At 39.9% G+C, this 18,102-nt stretch overlaps 1 protein-coding gene across 1 annotated transcript; it reads right to left on the reverse strand.

The window, feature by feature from the left end:
• Positions 1 to 5,047: 5,047 nt before the first annotated feature.
• On the reverse strand, positions 5,048 to 15,949 carry LOC104269093 (cytoplasmic polyadenylation element-binding protein 4; the record flags this gene model as incomplete). The annotated part of the gene is made up of 7 exons (XM_009864319.1): positions 5,048 to 5,902; positions 9,230 to 9,411; positions 9,623 to 9,737; positions 10,650 to 10,768; positions 11,372 to 11,461; positions 13,802 to 13,975; positions 15,926 to 15,949. Coding segments are annotated over 7 exons (932 nt in total), but the record flags the coding sequence as incomplete, so codon positions are not given.
• Positions 15,950 to 18,102: the final 2,153 nt, after the last annotated feature.

The following is an 18,102-nucleotide window of genomic DNA, read 5'->3' on the forward strand; positions in this document are numbered from 1 at the left end:
TTTTTAAATAGCCATTGCAAGGGATTGGAAATATACGGAGTCACCAGCAAAACTGTTCATTCTTGTCAAAAACTAGTTTCTAAAGGCATTAGCTTCTAAGTTTGCATCGTCCGAAGCCAGTGGGAACTGAAGTGATTAGCATCTTGCAGAACTAATCCCATTACGGCTCCATTCTGTAAGATCTGCATTTCCTGAAGCAGCTACAGAAAAGAACGATACTCGACATCTATTTAACATTCACACCACCATTCCTTAGATGATGGCACAAGAGATTAGTGGCCCAGATGCCAAGAGTGAAGTGCCAGCCAGTGCAGGGAGCAGAGCTTGACTCCTGCTGCAGTACTGCACCGTGGGCAGCCGTTTTTTAGCACAAGGTACACGAGCATATCCCAACTCACGGTCCCACCCGGCAGAGCTGCTTCCAGATCAGTCAGAATTACATTTCACTGAAGCTTTGCTGCTTATATCAAGGGAAGAAAACCAACAAAGTTTGGAGAATTCCAGCCTACCAAGCATGCAAAATTCAAACCCTTTACACATGGTTCCTGTTGAGTAGTCCTTGAAGGGCAGATACAGTTTTGACACTTCACAAGGCTTTCTAGACATTTTGAGTTTAGGTATTTTAAATTAAAGGCTGACGCTAGCAAGCTCTTTAAAATGCCAGTTTCCCCTTCTGTTAATATCAAATTACAACCATGAGGCAAGAAAGAATCCTCATCTCTCCACACCTTGCTTGGCTCTGCTCTGGCCCCAGCCCAGTTATCCCAGCTGCACAGTGCCTTGTATGTGCCTCAGTCATGTTTTTCTCATTGAACATGTCACCTGTCCAGGTAGCTCAATTTCGCAGCCGTGTGTTGGTTTTCATCTTTGTCCCTATGAATTAGCTGCAGAAAGCACTAAATAGAAACAAGTGATCCAACTACAACCCTTTGGCCAGGTTGACATGCTTAAGGCTGTGCAAAAAACAGAAACAGGAGCGCTGAAGCTGCTGAAAGGCTTTTTTCTAAAGCTACACAATTTCTAATGAATACGCAACACGCACCAAATTCACAAAAGTAAGTAGCTGGCATTCGACACTCGCTAAAGACACCACCTGGACACAAGCAGTAAAAAAGGGTTCTTCTCAGAGCCCACTCCAGCAGAGAGCAGTTCTACCGCCCTCTAGACACCGCCCTTTCCATTTGGGCAGCCCTGCACGCTCACGCTGCACCAACCTAATGCCATGTTCGGGGTACTCGGCATCTCTCAAGCGGTCACACCCTCCCTCACCACCCCCTCGAAGCCCTGCTCCACATTTTGACCAGCACAGGGTGACAGAACTCTCCGCCTGAAGCCCATTACACGTGGCACAGCCAGACGCGTGCCACACACGTCCTCAGGATCGCCTCCCCGAGCCCCGCGAGCTTCAACCACAAAGGAACACGTTTGGACAGAAAGCTTAAAATGAAAGAGTTAAGAAGAAACATTTGAGTTAAAAGTTTTATTCATTCAACATCTCACATTACAAATATTTAAAAATTATATGCATACTGGTATAAATAGTCATTTGCAAACTATTTAATAACATTAATTTTCACTAGCACTTCAACAAATGAACTCTTTAAAAAAAGTAACTTGTGTTATATAACTTAGAGTAGAACATACAAAAATATGAACTTAAACGTGAAAATGACTTTAATAAAAAATGAATTACCCTTATTTAAAATGCTATAATAAATACTACAACCTCCCCATACACAGTAAAAACTATATGGAAATTCAGCCAAGTAGTACAATTAACTGACATACTTAAATAACTTTTCCTTCTGATAATATGAGCAATACATTGGGGGAAAAACATATTAGGGATTAGTAAAAACTAGACACCCACTTGCTAAAAGTTTCACTTCCAAAAAATATAACAAAAAAATCTGATGAAAATTATAAAAACTAATTATACTTTAAAATTTAAAAATATAAAAAATAAAACAGCTGAATACAATATTGTCCCAATTCTTACAATGCTATCACAGTAGCTTTAAAATAAGATAATAAAATAAAGCAAATGACCAAAACTTTTTATTCCATTTTTTTTTAAAAATAATCTCAAATTTACATTAGTAGAAAGATTGATTTCTGATTCTTTTCTTTAGAAACACCAGCAAGAAAGAGGATTTACTAGAACAGTAGAAAATGACATTTTTAAATGTCTGCAATTAAAAACAAAAAATTACACTGCAAAGATCTTCCAGAAGTCTGAAATAGGTATTGCACATAACTTGAAGTTAACTTGCCACAATTCATCACATTCAAGTTTTAAATCACCTTTTAACAGAAGGTTTCAACTCTTCAAAAACAAAAGGGGTGAATTATCAAGTCTTTCCAACAGCATCCTTATAAAACGCTAAAGTCATTCACTGCAAGTTTTAAATTTGCGTTCTGCAGAGGTCTGTGTATGGAGAAGTAGATACTATACCAAAAAGCACGGGGCAGTGGGGTTCCTTTACATACAAAATAATCAGAAACACTTTATTTTACATTGCAAAAATAACCATGTAATTACTCCGTAACTACACTGTCGCTACACGGGCGGCGCCGTGCCAGCGCGCTGGAACTCCGCGCGTATCAACCCCCTGCGAATCCAAGTGACACCCTAAGCCGGGAAACCCCGTTACACCTTAATTCTGCTTGGAGCTACACGGTAACCCCAAGGCCAAATGCCACGGGATAGAAGGACGTGTGACCACCAGTTAAGTACAGAGTAATGTATATAATTGTTTATGCCCTGTAAATCGAAGTGTAACCAAATAATCTGTAAACACGCTTGTCACACAATCACAAGTGAATATTAGTAGAATAACAATTTCTTACATTAGTCATGCATACTAACATTACATGCCTGCCACCTAGCAGGCTCTCTGTTACTCTTTAAATATAATTTAAAAGAGCAGACACGTTTCTGCATCAAACACCTAACACCGATTTTTTTAATTAATATTAAAAATGGCTAAACATTCACCAAAAACGTTTGCATTTGTGTGTATATTCTTTAAAAACTTAGTAAGAAGCGGTAGACAATTTTGATGTTTCTTGACTTTTAAATTTCTACACTATATTTATGCATTTAAATTTCATGGGTCTAAAGACAGTGTCATTTGTCACTTTCATGCTTTTCTTCTGTAATTCTCAACTTTACATATACTATTTCTTAAATTATACGTACACCAAATACCTGGTGTTGGGCTAAGATGTTTAAGCAACATGCTTTCTTTTCTCTGCAGATTCTAAAATAGCATTGCCAGTGCACAACATCCATAATTCAAAATGTATGCAGAGCACTGAAATGTATAAAAAGCAGAATATAAGAAAATAAAATTTATTAAAATTATTTATATTAAAAAATGAAGTATATGAAGATCTCTCAGTAATAAAAGTACAAAAAGCTACTCTTTGCAATATGAAAAATTGAGGTATTGCATAAAGAGATATCCCGTCAGTGAAAAGTGTGCCTAAAAATGCTCACTGTTGGAAAAACAAGATATACAAAAGTAGTGCATAACAAATATACATTATGTGCATGACAAAATAAGTTAGCTACAAAAACACTGTACCGAAATTCAGCAGGTCATGTACAAAGGGAAAATTATTATTCAAAGCTAGTTCTCAAACAGTGTTATTTCTTGTAATGGTCACCCATCTCACCTGTTTACTGGGTAGGATCGGCACAACAGCACACCCCAAGCCACCTACAAGCATTAAAAAAATTAAAGGAACATTCCAACTATAATTATGTACTTCAGAGAAAAAAAAGTCCCTGACAATCTACACAAGAGCACTCTGCATTTGCATTACTGTTGTCAATATTTTCAGGGATTTCATTAAAAGCAGCTCCCTTTCTATACTTGACTAGTAGACAGCAAATGTCTCCATTTTGACCTTTGGAACTTGGTAAGGTATAGTTCATTAAAGCCTGTATTGAAAATAAAAACTGCTTCTCATAAAGATAATCTGGGCTGGGGGAATGGGATGAGGGGGGGCCGACAAAGGCTTTGAACGGAGCGCATGCGCTCCGAGCAGTGCTGAGGCAAGTCTTTGGTTTGAGAGAATCTGCGGTGGTACCGTGCCCCTCAGGCAGTTCAGAAGATTGCCACTAAACCTGGTTGTCTGCACACTGCTAAGTCTTCATTTGAGAAGTCGGCCAGGGCCTTAGTTCAAAAGGAATAAAAATACATTTTCAGAACTACTCCTTCATTCAACTACTTCAAACTAAACCCCTGCACCCACTCTTTACCATTCAATTAACATGCACTGTGTTAATGCTTCTCAAGGTCGAACTTGTTTACAACAAAGCAGGCATTAACGTAGCAATGTTGGCACTTCAAAGACCTGTGTTTCTTTATTTCCACATCCTAAGTTCTGAAGAGGTGGAATTTTAGCTGGGACTCTTTCTACAGGACGCACACACGCACCATCTCACTCACAAACTGAGGAAACGGTGCCAAACAAGACTTGGAAACCACTTAGGTTCACGCCTTCTGTTACAACTAAGTCAGAGGGTATTCAAAACTAACTTTACATCTGAGATGGGAAGCAAATAAGCAGCCAATTTAAGTTTGTGTGACACAACAGAATATCAAAACTTCGGTAAAAATCGGGTGATATCCTTGAGGTATCTTCAGGTTTTCTACTTTTTCACGTCAAAATGGAGAGCAAAAGCTGGCCCCTGATGAATGTTAGTATATTAGGATATAGAGTTATATATAGCCATCAAAAATAAAATCTATATATTTATCCTTCAGGAGAGGAAACGCCAGTTAACTAGTTGTCATTACTCTAGCTTTGGTAGGATTTCTAGGGCTGTAACCAGACAATTGAGTTCTCTTAAAGAAAAGGAAAAAAGTGCACTCCCCACTCAGTAGTAACTTTACTCAACTTGTACATTCAGGAATTCTTACAATGTAATCATTTTGATGAAAATACAGAAAGCTCTGCCTATCTCATTAGTAATCTGGATGTGGGTGGTAGTCAAGAGGCACGGTCAGGTACATATACAGAGCTAAAATTTCAGCCTCAAACCCCTTAACAGATTTTTAAAAAGATCATCATTATAATGCTGCTTCAACTTTGCTCATGCATTTTCGTTGCTTTAAACATGCTCTTTCCTGTTGGTAGGTAAATGCTAACTTCATCTGTTGCTGGAAAAATCCGAAGTCAAAACAAAAAGAGAGGCAAAAACAGGCTTCCCCGGGGGAAAAGTGTCAGAAGAGACTGATAGTGTTATTGTTACACGGTTATTTTAATAAAAGTATTCTTAAGTTCTTTATTAACAATAATTTAATTAAAAAAACAAAATACTCTATTGTTTCAGTCCTCTTTTCTTAATATTTTTCTCTCCTCTAAGAAAAACGTTGCATGAAATTAAGTGTTCTCTCGGTAGTAAAAACAAGAGAATGCAACTCACTTGCAACATGTTATCGATACGAAAAGGAGTTCCCAATACAGTTTTCAATGACAAGATTCTACAAAATACCCATATTATAGGTCATTCTTTCATTATACTATCGTTAAATTACAGACTACTACAAAAGGACATGCTATCTTGAGTAAGAGGAAGGGGAGGGTGGGGTAGGGACAATCAGGAGAACAGAAGAGTGCACTTAATTTGAGGCCTGCATATGAGCACTGCAGTGATCGTTTAGTTCCAGCGGAATGAAATATGTCTCGGGCGATCTCCTCCCTCCTTCACCAGGGGCTTGTGGAATTCCCTGCCAGCGCGTGAATGGATAGCAGCCCAGCAATATTCACAGTAATACTGCAGACAGGTAACATTAGCACAGAAAAACGGAGCAAATTTCCCACCGCAACGGGCCCCCTGACATTCATCACAAAGCTGATCATCCAAGACATATGGCTTAACTTCCACCTGTATGCAGAAAACGAGAAGAAAGTTTGCAGTTCTTAATAACAATGTAAATAATGACAATTCCACACTATTTGCTTGTCTGTGTTCTAGCAGGACTGCGATCACAGTCAACAATTCACCCCTTGTTCCATGTGATCATTGCCGTTAAACACCCAAATCTACAGACACTCCAGAACAATCCTGCTCCCACCGTCCTCCTTGATCCTTAAAAACCAACCCCAGAAACCAATGCTGACCATCAGTATCACGCATACTGTCACTGAGCTACAGAGATGACCAACCAGCCTACTGTTACAGAACTGACACAAAGATTCACATCAAAACCCTGGAGAACGCTGAGGCTTTATTTTTAAGTACGGTGATGCACAATTAAGTTCCTACCCTTTCAGGTAGGAATGCAAATTGTTTCCGTAACACTGTAACTGCAGATTAAGCACGCACGTGGTCTGCAAATTGCAACGTCTGAATATTCAGCTTGAAAAAATTTCATTTATTACCTTCAATGTGAACAGCACATGTCTCTTTTCTTTTTCTGTAGCTTAGTCCTTTCAGCAAAAGGAAAGCCACCTGATCTCGCTGGGATCTAATGAGAAACTTAAAGTGGGCCTGACGGCCACCTACGCTGTTGGCATTAAGGGCCGGATGATGAGCAGTAATTCAGCACAGCAGACAAGAAAGAAGAAAGATTTCTTCAAGTTCTTAACTGATAATGACTCACAGGAACTTACCAGCTGGTGCTCCAAGGATACATCTACACTGCAACATCTGCAGGCTACTTACTAGCTTTTAATTTAGGCATTTGCATACCAAAACGAAGCCGGCTGTACTGTGGGCTACAAAACTCTGCTCACAGCACTCCAGAGCACTTTCTCTGTGACAGCGAAGCAGAGTTTGCCGCTCCAAGTATCCAAGCTGGCTACAGCACAGCTCGTTTAGACATGCCGATGTTTTTACATCACATCTGCCACACTGCCATCCCCTAAAGGCTCGGATTCACCTCAAAACCAGTAATCACCTCCACTCCTCTGCTCCACAGAACCGTGAAAGGTCCGTGTGACAGCAGAAGCACAACATAAAACTATCAGTAGAAGTTTCTGCTCTAGAAGTGTTTGAGCCTTCTCTAAAGGTCATTTAATTAGATGTTTTCATAAACATTTTCAACCATCCAGACTGTGGCTGGTGTTTCTACAGTTTACTCGTTATCTCCACATCCGGCTTAGGGATGGTCCCTTCTGTATCTCGCAAGCCTCAGAGGTACGTCAGCTCATTCAGGGCGTTCACAAGTTCTCCTGTTTTTAAACTCACTCAATTTTCTGACGGTTCAAACAGGGCACTGCAGTAGTGTGATGTCATCTGTGCATAGATTACATATAAACTACCTGGAAACAGTACAGTGGCCTTTTTTTTAAGCTCAGTTTTTCTCCTCTTCCACTGCTAGAGTTGCATTTCTCAAACACTCCTCTATGCCACCTCAGAAGAATGAATTTGTGAAAGAGCAGAGGCAGACAAATGTTCCCAACACCACGTTCTACTTCCATCACCCAGACTGCTGTGTAGTTTCAGCCTGGGCATACATTGATGAGTGTTGTTTTCTACAAGTGCCAAGAGGAGAATCTGCGAACACGCTGTGCAGACCTCCTTACCGTGGCAATTCTCCTGCTCTGCGATGTCTACCCAGCCACACGCAGAGGCCGAACTACAGCAGCAGTAATTACACCTCTGCTTGCTTTAGCCTGTTACTGCGGCACAAGTTTTTGTGAAAGTTTGCAACCCGCAGATAATAGTCAGAGTCCCTCAGCGCATTTACTCAGTGTGTGCAGAAGCACATGTGCCAAGAACGGCCTGCAGTTGTTAGCTGTGCTCAGTACAGCTACAGAGAAAAAGCTTAAATTGCAGCAACTTCATCAGGCACGCTTAGGGTGGCAGCACTCCGCAGCAGTAGCTCTGCGGTGGTGGGTGCTGCAGGCCACTGAGCATTTAATTTGCATTATCTCCTGGAAGGGCACACCCTTCAGCAGCACCTCCTTGCCTAATTTTACAGGAAACTCCTTCTTGTCACTTACTTTATTTTTACAAAAAAACTTAATTCGAAAAATTACTAATAAATAGTACTTTATTCATAAAAGGTAGTATTGCCCCTGTTGTACTTCTCTCATGTGCCCAGCCTCTCCAAAAACGAATCCTCCGAGCACTTATCTCCCCGCATTTCTTTTGAACTACACACAAAATGGGGAAATGAGGAGTGGGAGGAGAGAAGGAAGGGGAAATGGATTGCAAAATCTTTGCTGGAGTTCACAAGTACTTACTCAAATTTGTAGTCCCACCAGCTTCAATGGACCTATTCACGCAAGCATCTGCTTATGCAAGCAGAAGTTGCACAAGGGCGGCCCAAATTATTTGTTCAAAGCCGTACAGAACTTATTTTAGAGCCAAGATTAGAACAAAGACATTCCAATTCATAGGCCCACAGTCAAATTGTTGTTAAAATTCCTCTACCCAAGCTTTACAGCCAAAGCAGAAGTGAAATGATAATCAGCTAATCGGCCAAGTTTGGGGATTTTCCTCTGTAGTTAACTATAAAATTAAGATCAATAATGACAGTCATGTAAGAAAAATCCAGAGACAAAACATGAATTAGACGGAACGGCAGATGGAATGATCCGAGTTTCTCAAAACTGTGGCCTGGAGATCACTGTAACTGGCAAAGTCACATTTGATATAGATGAAGAGGGCAAAGACAAGCAAACTGCCCTGGCATATTCATTTTATTTATAATAATAAAGGAATAAAATAACCGGACACAGCCTTTACGTAAGCTGTGGATGACTGAGAGGCTGTAACGCTCACTAAGGAGTTTACACTGCATTGCTCTGATGCTCTTTAAGAACACCCAGCACACAACGTGTAACACTAGGGCCAGATTCTGCCACTCTCTCAGAAGATGCCGAACAAGAGTAAGAACTGCTCCATCCTTGGCAGATACCATCCTCCCTAACATTATACAAACACTACAAGTGCAAATACTTGCAGTGGGAGTATATGACGAGTGCAATATTCTTGTAAAAGGGCACGGCAGCTGACATGCTTCCCATTATGCTCAGCAATTTGAGAAAGTCTGCTTCACAGTTGCCTCCCACGTTCCAGCAGCAACAGCTCTGCACCACTCCTTCCTTTTATTCTGTGTTGTATCCGAGTGGCACAATCTAGCCCTAAATATGCAATTAATCTGATATAACATTTACAATCTTCACAATGACACACATTTCCACAGAAGAGCATTTCTAGAGAAAGCGCCGAACAAAAATAGAATAAGCTGGAAGACCTTACCCGTTTATCTATCTCTCCATGCTGCAGCTGAACAAAGCGAGCGCTGATAGCAGCTATGTAACTCTGTTGATTAGAAAACGCAACCCGCCCAGCTCCTTTTGGGTACTTCAGCTCAGGGTCTGTGTCAATTCCAGCATAGCACACGCCTCCATACAGCCGATCCATTATCATGGCAAGTTCCACTAAAGCGGAAAGGAAAACAAAACAATGGTGTAGATGTGGTCACCTTTTCTAAAAGCATCAAACAAAACAGTTCATTTGTATTCACATCCCCCACTGTAAGTGTCAAGAACACTTAATACTTCCCTTGCTCAAATCACTTGTTTCCCCCGTTGCTCCCCGAATCAGACTGCATATTCAACATGCCCAAGTGCTGCGGAACACGCAGTGTACCTGCTCGTAAAGGCCGAGGAACACCACCAACAAAAATGGTTTTTCGTGGGTCAAGAGGCTGTGAACCATCCATAACAAAATCACTATCACTAAGGTTCCAAGGCCGGATCTGAACCTATGGACAAAAAGCCTTTTTTTTTAACCATTCACAATTCAAAGTATCAACAGTATCCTACAGAGAAGAACACCTCTGAAACGGCTGTACCTTCTACACTTGTTTTCTACTTGCTCAGCAATTATTTCTCAAAACGAAATGGTAACAAGCTGTGTTAAGACAGACCACTTCATCACACTAAATTTCACCACTTCCTTGTTACCCAAAGTTCTGGGAAAAAACATTCACCCTCTACTTACACATTTACTTAATGATGACTGAACTGTGCTGTAGGAACTACAGCGGCGTGTACGTATCTACACTATTCGTGTCGTTCCAGCCAAGTGCAAGCACTCGACCAGCGTTATCTCAATGCAACAGGCTCCAGCACGTAAAGTTGTGTGTTTATTTACTATGCAAAACTAGCTGCTTTATATTTTGCCTACAGATGGTCAAATCTGAAGTACAGGAATATAGCAGAAGTCTCTCCAAATATTAACAGACTTGCATCAGGCCCCAAAAACATTTGTACTAATAGCTGACATTTCAATGCCATGTGGGTTTTATTTTTATATTTAATTTGTCTCTATCAAAATATGTCACATGCAACAATCAAGACAATATGAAATCTACATTTTAATCAATAATAAGCATAAAATACTTGTCCAGAAATGTATTTATTACATCTGCGATGGTGAAATTTAGCGAACCATTTTCTAACAAAAATATGAACTGTAACTAGACTAAAAAATTCCGTAATGTCTAGACTAAAAATAAGTTAAGTTTGTCTTCTCTTTAAGAAATTAATTTGACACCTTAAAGAAACTTTAATGTTAGCACTCTGAAGACAGAAGAAAGGAAAAAAAGTCATCTGAAGAGAACAATTTCTGGTTATCACACATGAACCGTGCAGGCCCTGACAATTCTACCTACCGGTTTGTCTTTAATAGTGGGGCTGGAAACACAAAGATAGAGCTTTCCATCTTCTTCAATACACGCATCGATCAGGGCCTGTACAGAGCTTTCATCTTGGAACAGCAAAAATGCGTATCCTACGAAAGGCAAAACAAACGCCTAACTTCTCTACTTGCCTACAGGATACTAATTTAACCTAGAATTAGACTTGGCACCATGTCATCGTGCTATCATACAGTGAGGGATAAACTTGACAATGTTCTCACACATTTCCAAGCCAACCTCCAGCAAGTTCTCTGCAGAGACACGAAGGAAAGAGGGAGCTTACTGATTGGGACAGGACGCTCCCTCCCCATTGCCTTTGGCAAGGACAAGCCAGCAGCAGGAACAGAACAAAAGCCACAGCACTGGAGGCAAACCTGCCAGGATGGTTGTCAGCACATGGCACAAATCCTTCCCAGCTTCTGTGGAGGGCACTTAGTCCCTTTAAGGACTACTCTTGACTATTATTATAAAAATTAGGAACAACAGGGGGTGAAGTAAGTAAAAACAGGAAGTTAAGCAAGAATTCTATTAGTGCAGAGTAACTGCAAAGCCATATTCCACCAGTTTATCCCAAGGACTCAACTTTTTTCCCCCTAAACAATAGATCATTGTCACAAAAATCTTTTCTCAAATGAAGTTTTATCAAGCAAAATGATTCTGAAATGCTCATTTATTACTGGTTACCAGCTATTTACCTTTAGGAGGAAAATAAGATTTGCTCTCTGCCTTGTGAGGCCAGTCTACAATCAAAGGTCCAAAGCGACGAAAACTAGCAGTGATCTCATCTGTAGAGAGAGAAAGGAAAAGGCACGAACTGAAATTAAAATAAAGTGAACAGAAGACATTGGAAGAACGCAGATTTCAGGTAGCTCATTCTGTGACCCTAAAGATTCATCAGCTTAGTAGCTGGTCAGGAATCTTTATTACAAGTCAGAACACACATAAGAAAAAAAGACAGGTCAACGATCAAGCTTCTCTTTTACCAAAGATTATCAATAAAAGCTCGTAACCTACTAATTGGCAGAAATGGAGTCACTGCAACTATGATACCCAGCTTCAACTATTCTCCTACAAAGGTTTGAGAGACAATTTGCTGACTTGCCAGTAAGCAATCAGCTCTGCCAATATGCCTTATAATTGCAGAAAGACTCGGAAAAGATGGGCTATCACAAGACCCAGCCATGCCTGTTCATATCACATGCCAGTGCCACATGTGCAAACCCTATCTGAGCTCGACCTCGAGCTAAAACAGAGCAAACTTGCCGGACACGGTTACGTAATTTTATAGGAGAGATGGCAAGAACATATTACTGTATCAAGAAGCAATTCTTGCATCCATCTCAATCCTGCCTTTGCCCTCCATTTACTGCTATAAATTTGCCCATGCTAGTCCCCTAGAAGTCTTCTGGTTGCAATTCTGCTCTTGAAATTTAGTGACTATTCCCTTTTCCTCCTCCACAAGCACACTTGAACCAATGCTAGTCAAAGTTCTCTGGACAATAACTTTTCATTACAAATTTAAAATAAAAGAAACAAACTCTATATTGCTGACGCGTCATCTAAACCGGTATATTGCTCAGCTGTATTCCGTTCATGCTATTACTGGGGTTTCTATACTATCACGCTGCTGGGGATTCCTAATACACAATTTAGAGGGTCTTTCCCATCCTCAGGTTTGGTTAGAAATCTGAAAAGGCGTTACTAATTATGTCTTCAGTTTGCTTCCACTTTTTTATGACATTGCTAATGAAATAGCAACTGATAACCCACTGTAATGACAGCTTCTCTGCGCACTACGGATCGTCAGGAACGTACAGAGTGATGGTCATGTGTCAAGGTTACGCACTGATGAAGATACAAACCAAGGAGAACAATACTTACTACACATCTATACTTAAAATAGATCTCCATTTACAACAGCACTTAATACAAGTTTAACATTGCAGCACATACACAAAATGCTTTGTAAAAAAAGGACTGGAAAAACCTCAAAAATTCAGCTGCGGTGTATATTTTAAATTTTACACTCCTTATTCTAATTCACACTTGTGCATTTAACAGGAGGAGCTCTGACAGAAGCAACTCCGAAAAATTCAAGCTACCCTTCTAGCACAGGTTTAGGAAAGGCCCTATTCTTCAATAACCAGGGTCCACAGAGACCAAACTATTCCTGTGCTCATCTGCTTTTAAAACCACAAAGGCAACAGTGTCAAAAAAAACAAACAAAACTCCAACAACAACTAAGAGAGGGGATAATAAAATCTTTTTTTCCTCTTGTAAAGACCATGTTATATTTGACCATTTAATAATAAAGTCTGACATCGGAGTCAGGTTGTCACATCGTGGTAGTACACACTGCAGTGCATTACAATCACTCTCTCTGACACAAAAAGCGTGTATTAAAATGATTCCACGATTAAGAAAAAGCAACTTTTCAGATTTAGAGTTGCTGTTGCTCCTTTAACCACTATCCCAGCATGCTCATATACACAAAACTCTTGGTGAAATGGAGCTTCACAAAATTTGTGCATGGTGCAGGATTCCGTCACCTGTGTCTGTTTGATGGACCCACCACAAATTCCTGGTTCCTCACTGTAGGCAGCTGCCTCTGCACAGACTCATTCCTGTCTGAGTCCTCACCATACACACGTTAGAATCTACCACAGGGCATAATCGCTGCTGAAAACAACCTCTGAGAGCTACACATAAGCATCCAAACAGCTATGACTTACTACGCTTTACAAAGGTTATAGAGCTACTAGCAAGACTTTTTCAACCACTGGCTTCTGGTGCCTACAAAATTATTGCAATAATGTATTTATGAGTTTCAACAGGTGCTATTTCCTTTTTTTTTCTGCACCACTATCCCTTTATTAAAAAAATCAAGTCAGTTAAAGGTATGGTAACATATGATTTTGGCAGAACAATGCTATAGCCTAAAGTAGTTTGAATTATCTCACTTTGCCACGGAAGGTGCTAGTACACAAAGATCCGTTTCCGTATCAAAGCCCTTCCATACAGTTTAGAAAACAATCATTCATTAGCTAACAGACAAAAGGTTTCACATCAACAGTTTTGTGATCAAGCCAGAAAGAGCTTTTCTGGAAAAGATTTTCCCCATATACCTTCATCAATGTCTGGGGGCAGCCCGCCGACAAAGACTTTCCGGGAATACCGTTCCACTCTTTCTCCGTTCTGATGGGAAAAGCAGTGAGGGGATCCTAAACCACTGTGAAGAGTCTGATCCCCACGTCCATCATCCAAGAATCCATCTTCCATTGGAAACAGTGAAGACTGACCTGAAGAATTGGTTTAAAAAAAAAAAAAAAGGGAAAAAACCACACTAACAGAACAGAGCACACACTTTTTAAAATATTTCTTTTAAAAGCACTAGTTGTTGCATTAGCAGTAGAACTGTTTGTAATCTTCCCTTTTAATACATGGTTACGTTTTCAATTTCGTAAGATCCTTATGGTTTTCAGTATTATTCAGTAACTCAAAGGCATTATTTCAGAGAAACTACAACTACAACTACTGCACTACAACTAAGGAAAATTTGAAACAAAGCAGTACTTCCAATGGACACTCAAGTTGACCATCTTCCATAATATTTCATGTTTCCAATTACATTTCTTCTAAAAAGGTGTAAAACTAGAAGAGGATATAAGCCAATTTTTTTTTTTCTGGGACTTTCAAATGCAGACATCACTAAAACCTAAGCCGTATATATCATTTTCCAGCAAACAGTTTCTTACAATGAGTAGATACAATCTCACAGTACAGATGGGAAAGCAATAATTCTACCAGCTAAATTTACTACACATTTAAATTACCTGATATCAAAACATAACGTAAACCATTCACTTGTAAATAACAAAAATATTCTGATAAAAACAGGAAGACCCAAATAACGACTGAACACTAGGCAATACCGTGCCACTCCTAAAAGCAAGTTTACTTTGATGTTACAACAGAGTTTCATCGATGGACTCACTCCTGGAGTAAATGTTGTAAGGCCCCTCACAGACCAACATTCTTCTATGATAATCCTTATTGTAGTTTTCCTTAATAATATTTACTGCTTTCAAATAAGATTCTTTTAGTTATAAATGCAAATGTACAGTATCATAGACAGAGCACACAAGATGACCTCTTCCATGAATTCACCCTTTAGTTATGGTGTTCAGTATCTAGACATCAAATTGAATGGATTTCTACTCATTTAAGGAATACTTATTATAAATAATATATATAGGGAAAGTAAGCAAATGAATGAGATGTGCTACAAGTTTTGGATACATTTCCTTCTGCCTACGCCGAGACTAAGTCTGCTTAAGAATTCACTGCAACCTACCACAGCAATGTAGTGGTAAGGTCAATTTATCCTGCTCTTGCTTCCTTCCTTTGAAATAAACTGATTTTAAAAAACATCTTGAAAACAGAAAAACTGACTAGTTCAATATCCAGATATTTTCCATGCAAAAATTCAAACTGCTAACCAGACAAAAGAAAAAAAGATACACTAAAATCCACAGTGCATAGAATTTGTAAGAATAAAAAATGGAAGGCCTGGTCAGCTTCCCTTGTGCGAAATTCAAAAAAAATCTTTGTACACATTTAATTAAAATAAAAGTCAACTATAATCAGGCCTAGTTCTGTAGCTAGGCAAATCTGGTTCCTATTATGATTAAAATAGTCTAATCCAGACTTAAACGTTCTTTTGTTTTCCCCTAATGAACTGATGCAAACGTCATTTGCTTCATCTTTCAAGAGCCCAATCCTGCAGATACCGTTAGGAGGGAGCAATCCTCCACCCCTACAGAACGTCGTCGGGTTCATCAGCGTGACCACCCACCGCTGCTGCAGCAACCAGACCCCAGCAGGCCAGGCTGTAGAGTCACTACAGTCTACGCTGCATCAAGAAAACCATCAGCACCCAAAAGAACCAAAATAAACTTCTCCAGCATTGGCATCCATGACATACAAACACAGCAACACAGGCCTCCCGGGTCACAGATCACATTGATGATGTCCACTGTAAGGACTGTGCTCACTCCAGCCTCAGCAGCACCACTGTGGAGTACGACCTAAATCGGTCACAATATTTATTTACGGCATGCAGACTATGTCAGCTTATGTGAAGTCGATCCTTCAGAGTCTTAAATTTTGGAGTTTGCCCTCTAGTAACAACTTAATGTCGTTTCATGAGACATTGTCAACATTAGAAAATTAAATAGGAATACTGTTACCTCGCCTTCTCCCATATGTCCTTGCTGCATGTTAAATGAGAAAGAAAACAGCCTTTCAATCATTGTTATAAGGACCAAAGACCTTGTTTTATCGCCTTTATACTAACTCAGTGATTCTCAAGCCTTTTTATACTCAGGGTCATTTCAAACGGTGTTCACAAGCTGACCTCCCCCACCACCCACGATACCGAGCCTTCCTTGCACCATCTCTGATGCTTATTGATAAAACACGCTGGCACGAGGCTGACAAAGTAGATCTGTGTGCTCCAAGAGACTTTCTGCAAACGGTTTTAGTTCTTAATTTGCATATTTATTTTTTGATTTATTCCTTCATCCTCTGCTGAGTGTATGCGTCTAAGTAAATGGATCTTTTCTCACACAGCAGCTCTCCTGGCAGGTTCTGCAGCGCACTACGCTCTCCCCCTTGTCGGGTTCAAGCGTGCTAAAACACTGACCTTCATCTGAACTGTAGGAAAAGCCCTAGCCCAGGGATAAGTGGAGGACTATTGTGTTAATTTCTGTTTCAAAATTAGGTTGCTATAAAAGCTTTGCACAACCCACAAAATCCTCGGGTAAATTGTTACTGGCAAATAACCAGCTGAAAAACTTAGAAGAGAATGTCTGGGTCACTAAAATTGCCTTTGAGACCTCCTGCAGTCAGTGTACACCAGCACAGATTCTCTCATACTAACTTAGTACGCTTTGCTGTAATCATTTGACAGTTACCCACCACTTCCTACTTTTGAAAAATGAAAACAGATCAATTCTACTGCTAAAAAATAAAATATTTTGCTGTGCTGGCTCCCAGGACCCATTGCCAGAATGTGGCCAAACATCCTAATCAACCTTGCACATTCTTTCTCTTTTAATCTCATTAAAATCTGGATCTGAAAGCAGGCCAACTGTTTTCAAAACTTGGATCCTTCTGGCAAGTACTATGAGAAACTCTGAACACATCGTGCATTTTACTCTGCTTCCTCATTCAAAATCAAGGCTGACGATTAGTTTAAGCACTTAAATATTTGTAAACCACAACAAAACAGGTGTAGTTTCCTCTTTCAAAATAAAAATCCTATCACTCCAATTTACTTCATGGTTATTTAACATCTGTAAGATCATTTCACTTCTCTGATTGTTTGCTGACTGTGATACTCACAATTAACACCAAGAATACAAAATAACAAAGCTCTCCGCCTCAGACTGGAGCATATTCTTCAAGCGGTCACACAGCCACTGGCTTTATGGAAGAATCTAAAAGGCTGAGGGCCTAGACAAGTGTAATTTTTAGGAATCCAAGATGCTCATGCAGCTCTGAAAGTCGAAAGTTTTAAGGAACTTTTCTTTCACGGAAAGCAATCAGCAATCTGCTTGCATTTCTCACAAGGCTCAGAAGCCTCTTGCGTATTTTAGAAAACACCCAGTGCTTTCAAAAACAGCTCTGCCTATAAAACCATAAAAACCTTGCTTGTGGTTTCTAAATTACTAAGAAAACCACACAAACTTCTGCACTCAGTACACCCATTCTTGGCAGCAAAGCAGGCAGCACAGACACAACTCCCGCAGCGGATCTGTGACCACAATTCAGGTCAGCAGGCTCCTCACGGCTTTGCCACCTGTGTCACTCAAGGCAATGGGATTTTTCACCTTAACAGTACAGAAAACAACAAAAAATGCTCAGCCACCAGCTAGGAAGTATTTCCAGTGCCAAATACTACTCAAGAGGCTTTGAGAACCAAATACTAAGATTTTTAGTGTATTGGGTTTTTTTTGTTTTTCCTCTGTTCTGCATTTTCTTTTATCTAACCCACAAAATACCAACATTTGACATTTCAAAACATTTCTCAGAAACCACAGTTTATAAAGCGCCCCAGTGCAGCAGAGAGAGAAACTTTCTCCGCTCCCTGGATTCAGAGCTCATCACACGCCATTAATTTCACACAATGGAATACACAACGCCGAAACTAAAGAATGCTCTTTTGGCAGGTCAGGAAGATAGCTAACTGTGATTTATCAATTCTGTCTCCGGCTTTCAGAATTTCACATTAAGAGAAATCTTTGCTACGCGAATACCCTAGTTAAGTGCAACAAAACTGAAGCCTTAAGGTAACTGTTACCAACCAGATTAAAAGATTTAATTCTGAAGATCAGGATCACTTGCCTATCCCCTGCTGAGAAAA

The sequence above is a fragment of the Apaloderma vittatum genome, unplaced genomic scaffold (genome assembly GCF_000703405.1).
Source record: "Apaloderma vittatum isolate BGI_N311 unplaced genomic scaffold, ASM70340v1 Scaffold40302, whole genome shotgun sequence".
NCBI classification, from domain to species: Eukaryota; Metazoa; Chordata; class Aves; order Trogoniformes; family Trogonidae; genus Apaloderma; species Apaloderma vittatum.